We start from the raw sequence: 18351 nt of genomic DNA, 5'->3' as shown, positions 1-18351 counted from the left end.
CATGGTAAGATGTCCAGAATGGGGAATAACTTGTGTTCCTTATCAATCACCACATGGTTTAGAGATATCTTTAAAAAAAACCAACAGTTAAATACTCTCCGAACATTGCTTTTGACAACTGAGTGCAACCAGACATGCAGCTTGGAAATGAGGAATGGGGAGGTTACTGAATGCATCAAAAAAAAACTTGCTCTTCCCGTCCCCTTTCAAATAGCAATACTATGTTTGAATAATCATAGGAAGATGATGGTGATATGTATGAAAAACAGTTCTGGATTATACTGTAAAGCCAAAATGTTTGCATGCACTTAACTTCACAAATTTCGCGGAGTCACATTTCACAAAATTTAAATGCACACGAATGTTCATGTCTATACTTAATGCATTGAATGCCAGTGGCAATTTGTGAATATTTCATGAAGCGAAAAAGGTCCTTGGCTCAAATTCACAAAAAAAAAAAAATGTCTTGCTTTATCGTATCATAGGCCTACCTAGCTACACAAGGCAAACGTCATGTCATCTCGACATTGTGTCTGACTATGGGGATTGTTCCTCGTTCTCACTCGCCCTATATCTCTCCCTAATTTCTCCACTCAGCTGACATGTGAGGAAGACAACCTGCAATGCTACTATCACAGTTTACACGCAAATCCCAGCAATTATAATGCAGAGCTGTCCGTGTCATGCATGTGTTTATTTTCAAATGCCCGGCAATAACTGGAGAGGATTGCAGGGGTGGAGATAGAGACCCTGAATGAAAAGGAAAATTGGAGAGGATTGGGGGGGGGGGGGGGGGGGGTAATCAAGATGACATCATAAATATTACAGCCGGGGTCACAGATACGCCTAATGGATTCATGGTGATTGATTCCTTCATCCAATATTTCATGGTTGAGGGGCGCGGGGAGTTACCTCGGCAGCACCAGGATGTGGAAGAAAGAAGAGTAACAGTCATCTCTAAGGGGGAAAAAAAATCATGAAACTTGTCTTTGAAGTCCATGCATGCAGCCAGCCACAATGTTGGAAGGGACCCAATCAAGAGAGTCACGGAGGGAGGCCGCTGGGCCTGGCAACAAGGAGGTCACTGGTTCAAATCCGGGCTTGATCATCCTTGGCATTCGGCCGCGGCCGAGCCGCGGCCGAGCCTCGCACTGTAAACGGGGTCTTAGACTCTGGGGAGTTGCAGAGTTCCGCATACCAGTAGCTCCTGTCTGGTACAAGGTGCCCATGCAAACTGGGGAGTTTCAGAGTCCTGCACTTGCTACTTTGTTGGACAAGGTGGAACAAAATCTGTGAAGTTGCAGAGTCCTGGTAGTGTTGAGGTAGTGACTCGCCTTCCTGTGAGCTTTGCCTTACTTCCACTTACCGCAAAAGTGGATGTCTTTGCTTGAGTAATTTTACATGCTAGGTCAGGTATCACACAAATTTTGCGTGTGTTAAATTCCCGAGGATGAAAATATACAATGCTATTACACACAACAAATTAAAAAATGTGTTTCCATTTCGGCACCAGTTTCATGTCACACAAAACGCATGAATATTTCCACATCATGAAAATTACCACTTTTATAATAATTTACTTGTGAGTGGCAATGTACAACTGAACATAAAGTATTGGAAAAAGGTAATAGGATGCCCTTGACTTTTCCTTTTATTTTCATCAGGTGGGGGGGGGGGGGGTTCTTCAGCAGCTACAAGCTCACAAATATTTCAGTTAAATACGATGCATTCCAACTTTCTGACCATCAAATTAAATGATATCGATACTACTGTTATGGGAGAACATGTGTTTTAGCTGTTTTTCTGAACATGCCAGTATGAGACACTTAGAATGCCTGCAATAAGACCAGTGTCTTTGAAAGACTTGCACTGCAAAGAATTCAAAGACTATGATCATGAGACCCATAAACAGCATGAATTCTGTCCAATACAAAGCATCAATTTGCAGCTATATTCACTCATTACCGTACAAGGTAATCTGAACTGCTTTCTAAAAAAATTATGCTATTTCAAACAAGAGCATGATAACATACTCTACAGAGTAATCAGATGTGTTTTCTCAAAAATAATGTTATTTTAAAAAATGACATCATATGACTAAATCTTGAAATGCACAGCTAGAGATCTCTCAATATTAAACATTTCCACACAATGCACAAATGATTATGTGGGTACAGAATATAGTCTTTGGGTCACTGGATTGCAACAAAAGTCACTGTAAGTCACAAGTGCAGACTCACATTATTTTTGGAGCATTGAGGGACAAACGGGATTGGAAATCAATGGAGACCCCCAATGGATGGCTTAATTAACTAGAAGATGGAGATGTCTGAGCATGCCTGCTTCCGCCATCTTCAATTTTTCTGCCGCAAATGTGAGCAGGAATTGAATATTTACTTGCGCACATGCACATGAGCGTGAGGCAGGTTTGCTACATTGTGCATTAATGTAATGTGTCCTGTCACACACCTATATGCACAGACACACATACAATATATGTATATATTATGCACTGGCGCGTTCATTGGATTGTAAGCGATGTATCTGGGTCAGAAGACATTAACTTGCGACTCTGAATATCAATTGTATCATGGGATGCTTCCACAGTCAAGAAAATCTGAAGAACAAGCACATCCTCAAACTCACAAATATGTTTTTAACAGCATGGTTGATCTGCCTAAAAAGTTGTCAATGAAGTTTGATGATAAAACAAATTATTGTTGGTATCAATCCATGCATAGTAATATAAACCCAGATTTTTTTTTTTTTGGCATATTTTAATCTTAATCATCATAACAGAAATACAACCATGTACATGCACCACAAGTATGGGATATCTTTATGCCTTTTACAAAATGATTCTGAAAAAACTGTCAGATCAGTGGCTTTGTGTTTATTGCTACATCAAAGGAATTTTGTTCTTAACTGATATTAAATTATAAATACTGCTAGGTACATAGTAAACCTTTTTTTTTAATAGATGCCTTTGAAGAATGACTGTGCATTTCAATACTGGAATCTTGGCATATTGAGAGAGAACACACATCTGACGGCTCACGATATATTGGAGCAATGAAGATGAATAACGGACATTTAGCAAAGTGGAATCAGCTGACATGCACTCAATGTATGTACACGAGTGTTTTTCTCAAGTACAAGATGCCTTGTGCACGTGATTCTTCGAGCCCGTTGCCTACGAGATACAGCGATTCAACATGAATGTCGTATGATTTTCATCCATCTCTGCTTTGCGATGGGACATATATGCTCTTAAAGTGCCCTACTACTACTACAAGCAGCAGAGCTGCATTTGCAACCAGTCTGCCTTTCCCGTACCTGCACAAACTTGCATCATTGAATCGGCACAAATATGACATCATAGAAATTGGACGGTGCCCTGCCCCCCCCCCCCCCCCCCCCCCCCCCCCGACCATGACCATGTCTTTTGAAGAATCTATATTTAGATCGCTACACAGGTACCAGATCTATATGAAGTGGTATGCTAATTCAGCAATCGGACGAGAGTGCTGGTCTAACAGACTAGGAATTAGTTTGATGCATTATACAGTCTTGCCCCTGATGGATCCATCTCATGCATGAAAGATTAATTACTACTCTGTTGCCAAGGGCAACAATATTTTGTTTGATGCAATTTCCCCTCCCTCCTTCTCTGTATTTGTTAAATGCATTTCTTTTTTTTTTTCATCCAGCCCATATTACCCGTACCTTTTCACATTGCTCATTAGGATTATTTCTTCTTCTTTTTTTTAAATATTTGCTGATGTTACAAGTTTCAATCAGAAAGCAATTATAATGCTGCTTAATGACTAGCCACATGTCCATTGTGTGTACATGCATGCATGTGTGTATGTGAGCTGTGTGTGTGTGACTGTGTAGGTTCATGCAAATCGATGTATGTGTGAGACCCTGGAAGACCTGCAATGCTCAGCTGCAGCAATTGGGTTACCCTGGGAATTGTGTGACCCCTGTGACCTTTTTGAGTAGAACAGTTGGGGGGGGGGGGGGGCTGGTATTTTGTGAGAGTAAGACGAGACAGAGTGACTTAGATCTTCTTCTTTTTTGGCTTCAGAAATCATCAGCTGGGCTGGAAAACATGAATTTGTTTTCATCAGTAGGATTTGTTTGTTCGAATGAAAGGTGGCAGAGGCGAGCATCTTGCGGAGGAAAAAGTTGTCACATGACTAAGCACAGATAGGAGGAAGAAGCACACGATTGGAAGAAGACTTTAAATATGTTTTGAAAAGAAAAAAAGTATATTACATTCATTTTAGCAGCAGAAGGTCATATGTTATAGTACTGTAAAACTAATTTTTCGCGCTCGGCACGGTAAGAAGAGTTTTGCGTGTTTTTAATTCCGCAGTATCAAGACATCAACTACAGGAACATATAGCAAGCAGAAATATTTGCGTGTTTTTATTTTCGCGCGAGTTTCTGATTGCGTGAAATGCACGAAAATTTCAACACCGCGAAAATTTTCACTTTTAGAGTATTCTGTAAGCAATTCAAATGGTCTAGACTAGATAATAATGATGATGATAGTGACAATAATTGTAATAAAATAATATTAGTAATGATAATAACACTACTACCACTGCTACTACTACTACTACTACTACTACTACTACTACTACTAACAATAATTATATCAACAATAATAGTTATGATTATAATGATAATAACAATAATAATGAAAAAGCAACATTGATGATGATGACAATAATCATTAACATTATCATCATAATTATGATGATACTAACATCATCTTTATCCAAGGCAGCTTCTATCAGTGTTACTACTGTTCTTCAAAATAAGTTTGCCATTACTGCCTTGCTCTTATAGAGCAGGTCTTTCTTGGTAAGAAACAAGACTGTTTTATAGAAAAATGATTAACTGACTAAACCAATAAATGGTAGGTAATATGACCACTTTCTGCACAAGCTGTCTCGTTATCCGCAGTTGCTGCAGAAACAAGTTCAAGTCAAGCAGCTGACTCGTTTTTGGCATGCTGTTGCCATGGTTACCGCAATGACTACAGCTTGCAATAAAATCTTGAAGAAAAACAAGCTCCTTGCTCAGTGTCAATTGACTACACACTAATACATCAAGAATATGGCATAATTCCACATATTCCACACTTGCTATACAAGCCTACCGTCAAGTGGGAATTTTTTGCAGTGTTGAAATTTTCACACATTTCACGCAACCAGAAACTAAAGCAAAAATAAAAGCACGCAAACATTTTTGCGAGCCACATGTTCCAGTAGTGGATGTCTTGATTTCGCGGAATTAAAAACATGCAAAACTCTTCTTGCCTGGCCGAACAGGAAAAATTAGTCGTGCGAAAATATCCACTTTTACAGTATTCGAGACATATACATGTTTATATGTTTGCTTCTCTTCTTCAGGGTATAGGATACATATATCTAGCTCTTTCAAGGGGGTTTAAAGGGACTGTACAGTACTGGTTGAGGTGAGGATTCAGCTTGTAATGTTTTGCGAGATATTTAGAAACCACTCTATGAAATGATAAAGAGCATACAATTCTTAGGGGAATCGAAAGTTTATTTGATGAAAATCGGTTTTTAAATGACTGAGATATCTAAAAACACGGAAAAACAAAGAGATCCCAATAAAAGTCGTGGCCTGTCAATTTTATTAGGATCGCATTTTTTGGATATCTCAGTCATTTCAAGGCCAATTTTCATCAAATAAACGTTGAATCCTCTTTCATATTTCATAAGAGGTTTCTCATTATCTCACCAAAAAAAAATGTTATAAACCTGAACCCTCACCTCAACCAGTACTGTACAGTCCCTTTAAAGCTGTTGGTCTAATAGTTGCTTGCTTACATGCAGTCACTACTTCCCAAGCAGACACATTAAATGAAATTCTAATACAAAAATACCAAAAGAAATTGTAAGAAATGATACTCATGCTGCATAGATGTTCCAGAAATCATTTCTATGCATACTACAAGTAACACTTGTAGCAAGTAAAATTAATGCTTGCTTTCATGACATAATGAGATAGGGCTTTGCAAATATTCTGAGAGCATTATTAAAGTAGATTAATTTTGGCAACCGTTCAGTAGATTGTTTCACTTAATAAAAAGTATGTCATTATTTTCGGTGACAAGCCTTCAGAAGCCCAGGCTGTTCACATCATCTGCCACTCCACAATCTATTTCTACTATTGGATGTTTGTTTGCATTAATACATGTTGCTAGGTCTGGCAAGCCGGAGACAAACCTCAGATGAACTTTATAGCTAAAAATGCTATGAATCCTTTGTGAAGAAATGTGCATCAAACTGGAATAAATGTCCGATTCTATATCAAATATTTCCAGTACACAGGTATTAAAAACTGGTCCCTACAAAGGCTACGCGTTAAACAGGTTGATTTGTTTGAATGCAATATCAAGGTGCGTACTCATGAGATCATTACATCCCTTTAAACACAGCGTAAACCGCTTTGCAATGGTTGTTCCACATTTAGGTCACATTGTGACAGCTGTTCAAATAATGAAAGCTGCAGAAATCCAACCTTTTTTACACGCCAGCTAATATGGCCAAACGAGGCTATCCGAGGTTTGGATTGCAACGAGCTAAAATGTCAGAGGTAGGGCAGGACAGAGCCATTAATTGAAATCGAATTAGGCATGAGACAGCTGACCAGAATTCTTCCCTTAACACCTGGGCATGTCTCATGCTGTCCTCAATCGCTGGAAATCAATAACATTCCACTGACAAGAGTGATGATTAAAATTCTTTTCACACTGTCTTTGAATCAACCTTTGATGGACAGCTTCTGTCGATGGAAAATATCATCGACTATGGATGGCTCTACATTGCTCATACCGATCCACATTATTTCAAATGCATTCATTGTTTCTTGGCATGGTCTTCATGGAGAATGTAAAATTTGTTGTTGTTTTTTCTGTAGGAGGGGGGATTTGTTATTCAGTGATATGCTGTAATGAGTTACAAAAAAAAAATGAAAACATTTCATAATTTGGGATCAGTTGGATGTTAGGGCCTTCCTGCCTTTCTAACCAATTTGTTGTAAACTTGTATGATGGTGCTAAAGTATTAATTCTAATTCTGACAGACTTTTGGGTTTTTGTCTGAAATAGAGATATCTTTAAAGAATGATCTGGCAATGTAATACATTAAAAGAACACATCTAATCCATCTTTGATTTGTTTTTTCTTGTAGCTTAAACTGCAATGGAATGATAGTAATCAATCTATTTTCTGTACTCAGGTTCATTTAATGACAATACATTTCCATATCAATAATTGTCAATGACAAACAATGTGAGGGAAACCTGTTGAATGATAACTGAAGTCAGGTTTTAGTCAACACGCGAAAATATTACCTTCCAAAATGAATCCCTTGCCTTGATGATACGAACATTTCAGTACTAGAATACCATGTCACGGCTTACCGAACAGACCATACTGGCTAAGCTTGTTTACGCACGTCCATGTCTACTTACGAATACTGTAGAGAGCCAATCCATTATCGCAAGGGGACCACTCGTCAGAAATCTAGCGCGATGGACTTAACCACTTCAAAAATGTTGAATTCTAACTTACTAGATCTAGTTCGCAGAGTTTAGCAAGTCTTTTTCATGCAGTGTATAACTAGTATCATTCTTATATGCTAGTAAGTTGAAAATTCACACTTTCTTTGCCACTTCATATTTTTTTCTGGTCCCCCAATCGCGAATTTAACCACTCGCGAAAATGTGTGACATCGGCAATTCGCGAAAATTTATGTACGCGAAAATTATAGCGTATACAGTAGATCAAGGATACATAATGGAAGCTGGTAGTTAAAGAACAAATAATGGCTTATGAAACCACATTTTTTTATAATGCTTTTACCTTACCATTCACTTTCATTGGTATGTGCTTCATTAACCATGATGGCCTATGTTTCCCTTAATCATATATCACTGTTTTTCCTGCACTGTTTCAACACAATGAACTATCAAGTGACATTTCTTAAAAGAAACCTGTACTGACATTTTCTACTTGTCTGATAATTCTAATCTACATTTTTTGATGCCTACAACTGGAAAGAGAGGATTCTAAAACCCAGGATAAGCCTGTAATGATTTTTTGAAAAAAATGAAAACGAGCAAGCCAAGGAACGATCCACACAATTTGGCATACGTCACAGGTGCCAACCTCCGAATTTAGCAAAACGAACTAGAAAGGTTCTACACATGTCAATTTACTGATGAAATCTCACACGAAGTACTGCAAAAACTGTTATTTAGTAAAATTGCAATATGGAGCTGAAATAAACATGTAAAACAATATTTATTAATTTTTAAAAGGAATCTCTTCAAAAGCTTTTTATTTAGACCAAATTTGTGGGGAATATTCCAGATATGCAAAATGAAATTGGCATCATTGTCCGAACGTGCTGCCCATAGAAAACTATTTGTAAAAAAAGTAACGTTGAACTAACTATGCATTGATGATGAGCGATCAATGGTTCGACATCACAGTTCAAACTATCTAACGAAGATGAGGACTGAGTGATTCTTAAAATCTAAATCCAAAAAATAGTCAACGGCAATCACGGTTTACGCCTAGTTAGAAGAAAACGGCACTCAGTACATATAGACTCTAGACTAGAACTAGGACTAGGACTAGTGAGCAGTCAAGGACCGAGGAGAAGACTCTACTCGCCGCTCCGTCGACAGCTAGCTGTACGTGCACAGCGCTAATAATAGGCACAGCGTAAACGTCTCGTATGCAATACATACCCCGAATGGCCTGCTGCCAGAACTTGAAGAAAGTCCAGACGAAAGTCCAGACTCCAAGGTCAAGCGTTGCCGCTAGAGGCCCTTGTGCTGCAGGCCCTGTTGTTTCTGTGCTGAATTTTGCAGGTAAGGTATCTGCTTTATGACTTTTCAATGTTTTTGTGGTCGAGATAAATCTCATGGTGGTCGTATTAACACCAAGGACTAACTTAGAATTTAGATCTAGTTTTAGTACAATAGTAGGACCCATACCTCGGAAGAGTGGCCCGACCCGACCACGTAGATACAAACAGTGCCACTGCCTCGCGATCCAAGCGCTGGTGTACGCATAGTGCTAGAGTACTTCCGTATCCATGTAGATATCTCAAAATTCACCCAACCAAATTGCACCAAAATCACAAGAAGTATTTTATGACTCATGTCCACTTGCTCACGCTAATTGGAACCAAATCGCAAGATGAGAAGCGTAAGTGAAGTTGTCGACTTTCCTGTCGTCGCTAAAAACAATCTGCTCTGTACGAATAAACAAGAGTGATCGCGGCGTATTAGCCCTACTTGCCTAGCGCCTGCGCACGCACAGACTGAAGTTAGCCATCTAATATCATGAGACAAATCTTTCAAGTAATCGGGAGCAAGAAATCAATTTATAAATTATTTGAGCTAAGTTGAATGAAAAATAAAGTTCGTAAATCACACAAATCGCTAAAATCATGACATTTTTAAATTTAGTTCCCGCGTAAATTCCCCGTTCGCACAGCACTAGTCGGCTAACTTCAGTTCTAGATTGTGCATATCGCGTTTACCAAGATCTCTCGCGAAGTGTGAGGGTTTTTTTAGTGTGACAACTTGAAATTCGGCGTCAATATTGATACTTCTCGATTACCGATTTCGTTCAAATATAATACGGTATTTTGAAATATGCTTAGAAGTATATCCTGTAATTTTGGTGCGATTTGGTTCAGCTGCAATTTGAGACAGCTGCATGGATAGGACAGTACACAAGTGCCGCCTGCTAGCTAAATTGGGCCTAAGCGTCGTCTGCTACTCGGCACGATTTAACGCACGCGATGCGAGGGCTTGTAATCAGTGAAACATTTGGCACCTGTGACATCACGACATCCGGGCTCGTCAGCTCATTAGCATAATTCTCGCCAAAAAATTTCCATTTTCAACATGAAATTACGACTAAATCGTTATGAAATTTTGATTCTGTTTGCACCGCTGGGTCTTTTAGAATTAAAAGAACAACATATAAAAAAATAAAAAACCGGTACAATGCCCTTTTAAGGGGTCAATTCCCCCTCCCCCCCCCCAAAAAAAAAAAAAAAAATAATAATAATAATATTATCAGTGTGCTGCAATCAAGACCCATATTTTACAAATAACGGTGGATTTAACAACCACATCCCTTTTTTCTAATGTGATGGATATCAATAGCTTTAACATCACATTTTTTTAATGACAATGAAGATGTTAAGTCGTAGAAAATCATGCCAAACTTCCCTTGAAATCAAACCTACAGTCTGAGTTTAAGCGAGGTACACATATTTCTTGATATGCATGGTGAGGAATATGACAAATATACTCATGTGAGTATACATCATCACGGAAATGGAAATACAGTGTAGGCCTGAAGCTCTCTTCTCAAGCTTGTGTTTTTGACAGAGAATCAAAATAAAGTTATTAAGTTGAGAAATCATGTTTATTCACACCCTATAAACCTGGCCTTTGTTTGTTTTTTTCCTTTTATAATTGCACATTGCACCTTTCGAAAGCTTTTATGATTATTCAGCTTCATAGTATTCCCTAATGGTAAGCCCACATGTTCTTAATAATGATTAAAAGCATTGAATATCTCCTATTCTTTTACTTTTTTTCAATACAGTACATAACATTTAGCGCTGTTCCTGCAAATCAAAATTCCAGTCAGTCGTGCAATATTTGGGCCGTAAATCTTTCACCATCCCACTGCGGAAATTAAACGTTGCCAACTGCCACGAAGTCTTCACAGCCGGCACTTCTGAGTGCATCGGCTTATTGGAACAGTGCACCGGCTACTGCTCATTCGTTGTACCCCGTCCAAATTGGCAACATACTGTCAGTATTTCGTCTGTAGCAGCGGAGGAGCTGCTGAAGACACTGGGTAACATGTAACATTAGACCCCCGATACACAAGGCTTCCTCAGCGTTCCCGGCTGCGTGCAGTGCTGGGTGTGCTCGAGACACGGGACGCCATTTCGTTTGCGAGGGAGATACAGCTGAGCATGCATTATGCAAATGCACGTAATAACTTTGGCGGACGTTCTCTCACGTTGGGAGAGAGAAGAAAGGAGAGAGAGAGATGGATAGAGAGAGAGAAGAGAGGTCTCACGCATATATGTTCAGTTGTCTTGCTGTCTGTATGTGTGTGTATGTGTGTGTGTGTGTTTGTATTCGGATGTATGTGTGACTGTATGTGTGATTGTACATGTATGTGTGCATGACAGCATGTGCCTGTGTGAGTCTGTGTGTGTGTGAGTGTGTGAATGTGTTTTAGTGTAAGGGTGTTAATGTCAGTGTGTCAGAGCATCCCAGTAGGAATGAATTCATGCTCTCAGTAATGTGCAAGCACGTTACAATGACTGTGTTATCACACTTGGACCCCGTTTTATCAAAAGATAAAAATCGATTTTAAATTTCCTTAACACACAGGCTGCCATAAACTTACAGTTGAAATCAATTATATGTTCAATTTTAACTCTTCATAAAACAGGGCCCTGGTCTCCTTTTTTGTATTTTTTTCCTTCCTCCTTCATTACATGGGTTCCTATACCATATTTCAAATTATTCACAGAGTACAGACTCCAGATTTTGAGAGTACAGCATGAAGAAGTTGCTGTTCTAGCTATTTAATACAGTGCCTCACAACTTGCATTAGACAACAATAACGATAATGAAGTGATAAGCATAAAAACATTGACAGACCTGATTTGAAAGAATAATGACAGCAATCATTCTAGACTATTATCATCACCATCGAAAGAGTTAAACTAAAGAGTTAAGCTAGTGATAAGAAATACAGATAATCGCAATAGTCCATGTATGTAAAGCAGCTATCATTTTACAATCTGAGCATTATGCAATAATTTTGGTTTATGCACCCCTGGCATACTCTTTCTCCCCCTCCCCCTTACCTTCCCCCTCCTGCCCCCCCCCCCAATGTTTCTCCCTTCCATCTTCCTATGCCTCCAGTTCTCAATCCATCTTCCATTTCAAGACACGCTATGACCAATCTTTCTACACTGAACCTACTTGACTCACATACAGCGTTTTCACCCGTCACCTGTCAATCTAAAGCATTGTGCTCCTCATCCGTGTAAGGATTGATCTCTGACTCTTGACGACGATGATTATTTCATCTGTCTACGCTCTATTCAGTCCTCGCATTGAATCTTCCTCACACAAAATTAATACAGTCCCTTCCTGATCACCTGCCTATCTTGACCAATGCCCTACTCATCCACGTCACAATCAAATTCCGTCTCTCAGTAGATTCATCTGTCAATACGTGTATTTTGTGACAGGACTTTCTTCAATGTCTACAGCTTTCTCCTTTCCTTTCTTTTTTTTGGGGTGGGGGGGGGTGGGGTCTTTATACATGTACTAGAAGTATGATGGCAATTTTCTCCATTTTCATAATGGATGTGCAGACTGACTGTTTGCATGTACAAGTGCGTATGCATGGGTTATGCATGTTTATATTAAATCATTCATATTGCATGTGTGTCCGCCAGAGTAGCTGTTTGTTTGTACGTATCATATGTGTACGTAGTATGTCTGTATGCACATATATGCACAAATGTGTATGTCTGCCGTTGAGTGTTCCTCGAGCATACGCTGCATGCTTTCCCGTGGTCTGACGGTACATACAGATGATTGAACTAGAGCACAATGCCGGGTATAATATTTCACTTTTTAAAGAGACGGCGCATCGTTGCGATATTCATGGGGGGCCCTGGATTCCATCCGATGCACTTTGCTCTTTTCGGCTTTTCTGTATTCAGTGTGCCCAAAAAAACAAAATTGGATGCAGGGGAAATGACAACCAAACGCTCTATCATGGCATGTCCTCCATGGAAGAGGAGTGGTCATATCCAATGTGTTCACTGTACATGCAACATTTTCTGCAGAGCTGAGGAAATGCCCAAAAAATGCCTGAACACGCATGACAACAAAAAAAGCAATAATAACAAAAACAACAATACTGATGATCATAATAAAAATATGGTAATGATAGTAAAACCAGTAACAATAAACTAAATACTGATGATAAAAATATAATGCTGGTTAAAAAAATATAAAAATAAGAATAAGAAAAATAATAATAATGATAACGGCAATAATACTTGCAACAATTTGATTTCAAGTCTCACTTTGTCTTTCCTTTTTTTCAACTCTCTGTCGAGATTATCCTTCATCGCAGTCACATGTGTGAGACAAAATGAATATAGCATAGATCCATGGAGTGTCGGGTGCAGAGATACTTACGCTAAAGAGGTCCGGTTTGGCTTCTTGATTCGTCAGCTTTTGTCTCACGTTTTCTACTGCCTCCTTGGAGAATTGCTGCACAGGGAAGTAAGTAAGACAGAAGAAGGGGGTGATCTTTCATGTGAAGGATCAGGGGGGCGTTTCATGAAGGAACTTGTCGGATAAAATGTCCGACAAGTCAATTATATCCGACAAGTTCAGAGAAATCAGCCAATCAGACTAAAGAATTTCTCAAAACTTGTCGGATATAACTGACTTGTCAGATATTTTATCCGACAAGTTCCTTCATGAAATGCCTCCCAGATTCCACCAATTCAAGAATTATTTCACTGGCAGCGGTACACCAAACATCATCAGGTGGCAGCCTCAGAGTTTCCTGATTTCATACTTGAATGCCACATGTAAAGAAAAACAACATGTGAGCCTACGAGTAAATATCTTCTACTTGAGACAAAGAGCTTTATTCATATGTGTATGATAAAATATATACTTTGGATGTTTTAAGAGCAGAAACATAGCCTTAAATAACAATTCATTATAACAACATAACAGTTGACAGCACTAAGGCTTAAAGGTGGCTCGAAAATGCATTCAGCATTTAATGAAAGCATGCAGATCTTCACAAGATGTGGACTTCTCACACAGCTTGACTTCACACTTGATATACAATACACTGTAACATCAAATGTAAGCACCAGACAAAATTATTGGAAACTGAGAAGATATGGCAAGGAAAGTTACCTGATTAAAGTATTTTAGAAGCCTGAGGCAACTGATATTTCTATAAACCCACTATCGATCCCGAAATTTTGACCGATACAAGATAAAAGGATGGCCCTGTATTTTTTTTTTTTTTTTTTTTTTTGGGGGGGGGGGGTCAAATCACCCTCTTACATGGGAAAAAGCAAATGGTTTCTCACAACGCATGGCTATAAAATACCTCGGATTTCAACCAACATAATTTTACACCTCTGCAGACAGAGAATACCCTCATCATTTTCCACCAAGTTTAAAGTATAACTCAACCCAGAGATAGTGGCATATCAGGGCAAAAGAATGACAGCAAATCTCTACATTGGCAACATATGACAGATTGAAAAAGAGGTGTGTGTGTGATTGCTTTTGTTTCTATACGCATGTACTGTACCCTACCAGGGGTAAGATGGGAGTTTGCTGTATGCATTTGCTAGCACCCATTAACATCCCTCCACTCTTCAGCCCATCAACATCTTCATAATAAATTCAGCCTTTTCCCAGACTTTTTTGCTTCAATTGTGTCCTGAGTAGCATTAATTTTTCAGAACCGAGAGTGTACGCTTTCTCGTTTTAACGACTCTAAACCTCAAATATTTAATAGTACTATATAATAGACCCCTTTCACAAGAGTCGCTCCTGAACGTTCAGGTACGAAAGAGAATCTTTGTGGCACCAGGGATATCTTTCTTGTGGGCACATTGTTATGTTCCTGTAAATGGCCCCTTTCGTCTCGATGGCAATGCGCTACACTGTGTAGAGCTGTCACTGCACTAACGCACTGGATATGGAAGACAGCCTTGATAGGGAACGTAGCGAAAGCGGGAGAGGGGCAAGTGGTAAATGCACAAGGTGTTTTTTCATCGGCCTCTCACACGGCTGACACTGTGAAGATGCACTGGCACCTCGGTGGATGGGTTGAGTCGATGCACACTTTTGTAAACTGTGTGAAAGTGAGGAGGTTTGTAACAGTGCGAAAGTGGGGGGGGGTTGGGGTTGGGACGGGGGCATTCATGATGCAACCTACGATGCAATTTAAGGTGGGCAGGCTCCTTAGAAGTTGTGATTGAAGGCGTTGCAGGTCTTAACTGGCTACCACAGACCCGCACACTAACCATCATCTAGCTAATAATAACACATCACCATTAAGTCTTTACAATATGCATGCATAGATAAATGTAACAAGATGGATTCTCTGCGTTTCTCAATGCTCTCTTGCACAAATGAATACAGACTTATGTCATCTATGACTCATCTCGGACCCCTGTCCAAAAAAGAAATTAAAAAATCTCTAAATTAGAGCCCCTGCATCATAATCTGCATTCTCAAAACTTCACCATTCTCTGGCTTTAAAACACACCTGTACCCCCTCCCCCTAGAAGAAAAAGAAAAATGAATTATAAACTATAAAGTCACCCTTTTTCCTTTGAGAATCTTCATCAACTCTTGCTTCCATAGAGGTGAGAAGAGGACATTAAATAGGAGTTGATAACATTAACTGTTGCTGCAAGACTACAGCGTATGACCAACTTTTTGGACCACAGGAAAATTTTATAAAACAAACCTCAACAGAAAATGTATCTTCTTTATCTGCAATAATAAACTCACAACAAATATTAGGTATACACATAATTATGCTATCATGCTACTAGGTGTGTACAGAGTCAAAATTTATTTGACTAAAACATTGCAAATCAAAAAGAAACACAAACAAGAAGAGACTTGAGAGGGGTAAATTCATGTAAGACAAACATAGAAGATCACACATGTCAAATATCATGCAAAAATTCACAAGTCTTGCATTTATAATCCAAATTATTTAAAATTTGTCTATAGATAAATATATTTCTCCCCGTAATGTCAATTGGTCTCAACTGCAATACAAAAAAAAAAAACCAAACAAACAAACACACCACCACACACACGCTTTATGAAGACAAGACGTCAAACAGAAAGCCGGGGCAAGGCTGTCCTTTCAAATAGCCATTGGTAAGTTTGCAATCCTTGTCTCTCTTTTTATTTGTCTACCTAAGAAGATGAAAACTGAACGACTCTGATCATCATTGTCACCTGGGTGTGGTGCATACGTTGCGCTGAATGTGACGTGAGTGAAGATATGACATTTCCACTAAAGTCTATTTTTCTTCTAAAGGCACAAAATGATGTACACCCACAGTGGATGCAACATGCCTTCTGTAAACTTGGCGACATCAAAAAGTGCAAGGTTTACAGAAATGTGATGCAGGTACCATTTTCTGCCTTCCAGCTCCATGTACAAATCACCACTTGATTCTTCCATTTCATCTCATTACACTAAGTAGTGATGATATTCCTCAGGCATCAGATGACCTCTACCCCATCTAACCTTCCCCCTTAGAGAGGAAATCCACCCCACAAATAAACTTCAAAAGAAAGATAAAGATATTCCCTGTAGACCAATATTAAAATGACAAAAATCGGATAAGAAATATTAAAGGAAAATATGACATTTTGAAATTTCACATATTTTTGGAAACATTTCTTGACCAGTCCATATGAACATTCAAATGAGCGAGTTGATGATGTCATACCCTCCAATTTTTCATGTATGTCATACATGGAATTCTGAAAAATTGTTATTTTTAGCTATCAATACAAGTAAAATCACGTTCCCATACCAAGATATAAACAGAGTTAACATTTGTTGTTTATTTTGGGTGGTTTTACAAGAAATTTTATATCTATAAAGCTGAAATATGAGATTTTTGTCATTTCTGTATATGAAACCAATAAGAAAGATTTGTGTGATTTTTGTATAGTTCTGTAGGGAAATTTTTTCTCTTTATTTTGAAGTTCATTTATTTTTTGGGGTGGATTTCCTTTTCAAGAAGCATTATACAACACTTCAGTATTCAATCTTTTATAGTATCACAGCTTTTCACTCATTTACTTATTTTTCACTGACCAAATGAAGTCTACAAACAAGACATTTTGTTTGAAAAGAAGTAAAATCCTCCACTGATGCCAATCACAGTTGATTAGGAATTAGACCTGAATACTGTAAAAGTGGGAATGAGACCTGAATACTGTAAAAGTGGAAATTTTGCACAAGTGATATTTTTTTTTTTTTTTTTTTTTTTTTACTTGGCAAGGTAAGATGACTTTTGCATGCCTTTATTTGCATGGAATCAAATCATAAAATAGTCTTACATACAGCAAAAAAAAAAAAAAATTGCATGCCTTAATTTGGGGCTAGTTTCTGTCACATGAAATGCACAAATGTGAATTTCCTCACTGCAAAAAATGTCCACTTTTACAGTAGCGTAGCACATATGCTTGAAAAGTTTTCTTCATTATGAAATATATTTGCAGCCACAGCCACCAGTGGAGGGAATTTACAGATAAAGAGAAGGCTTACCAAGGATTGTACTTAATCAGAGAAGAAAGTGACAAAACAGATTCTTAAATGTTAATAGAGATTCTTACAGGTGTACATGTATGGATTCAGCACATTGCAGAAAGATTTGTGAAACATTCAGTGAAAGTTTGAGTAAAATCAGACAACCTGTCAAAAAGTTATGAATTTTTACAGGTTCGTTTCATTCCACTTGCCAACCATAATACAGAACCTCCACAACAATTTATGATGTGACAAAAGTTGAGTGATAAGAAGAACTATGAAAGAAATTGAACAATTTTCCCTTTCTATTGGACATTGAAAATGCACTTAGCCTTTCTCATCAAAAAGGCATGGAGAATAACATTTGCCTCAATAAACTTCAGTAATGGCTCAAGAGAATGTTTACATTCCAGTAAAAACATGAAGATTTGTGCAATTCTTCTCATACATATAGATACATTCTTCTCATTCATTATATCCTTATGTTACTTTGACATAATTTGTTACAATATTCCAAAGGGTGCAACACTTGGCATTACAGAAGGCTTCAAAAACTTCATAAATTTCATCTAGATAGTGTGATTTTCCTCAAACTACAGTATCATCACATGTTACTCTCATCTCTCTACAGTCATTGAATCCTCATACGATTTGTGTGTGCGTGTGCATGTGTGTGTGTGTGTGTGAGTTTGTTTGTTTCTTGGAGGAGATCCTAGATCTTGTAGAGATTTTGTATACTCACATGTGTACATGATAGGACCTCTTTCATGATGTAGTTATCGAAGATTCTCCTCGCCTCTTCTAGTCTGTCGTCGAGGGTGTCCCTTTTTTCATAGTCTTTGATCTGCAGGAACGAGGGAAAATGAGAGTCCATGAGTTTGTGTCTGATTTTT

At 38.4% G+C, this 18351-nt stretch overlaps 1 protein-coding gene across 3 annotated transcripts in view; it reads right to left on the bottom strand.

Moving 5' to 3' along the window:
* LOC139739331 (G protein-coupled receptor kinase 3-like) overlaps window positions 1–18351 on the bottom strand; it is a 116698-nt gene that overhangs the window by 44411 nt on the left and 53936 nt on the right. For all 3 annotated transcript variants that reach the window (XM_071649946.1, XM_071649947.1, XM_071649948.1), the window contains exons 4-5: window positions 18201–18302; window positions 13327–13401 (exon numbers count right to left, since the gene is read on the bottom strand). In XM_071649946.1, coding sequence (XP_071506047.1) covers window positions 13327–13401; window positions 18201–18302 — 177 coding nt within the window. The remainder of the gene's footprint in view (window positions 1–13326; window positions 13402–18200; window positions 18303–18351) is intronic.

This window comes from Diadema antillarum, unplaced genomic scaffold (assembly GCF_040938485.1).
Source record: "Diadema antillarum isolate AM-2024a unplaced genomic scaffold, OU_Dant_1.0 seq00000796_RagTag, whole genome shotgun sequence".
Classification (NCBI taxonomy): domain Eukaryota; kingdom Metazoa; phylum Echinodermata; class Echinoidea; order Diadematoida; family Diadematidae; genus Diadema; species Diadema antillarum.
Note: the sequence above shows the minus strand (reverse complement) of the source record. Positions and strands in the feature narration are given on the sequence as shown.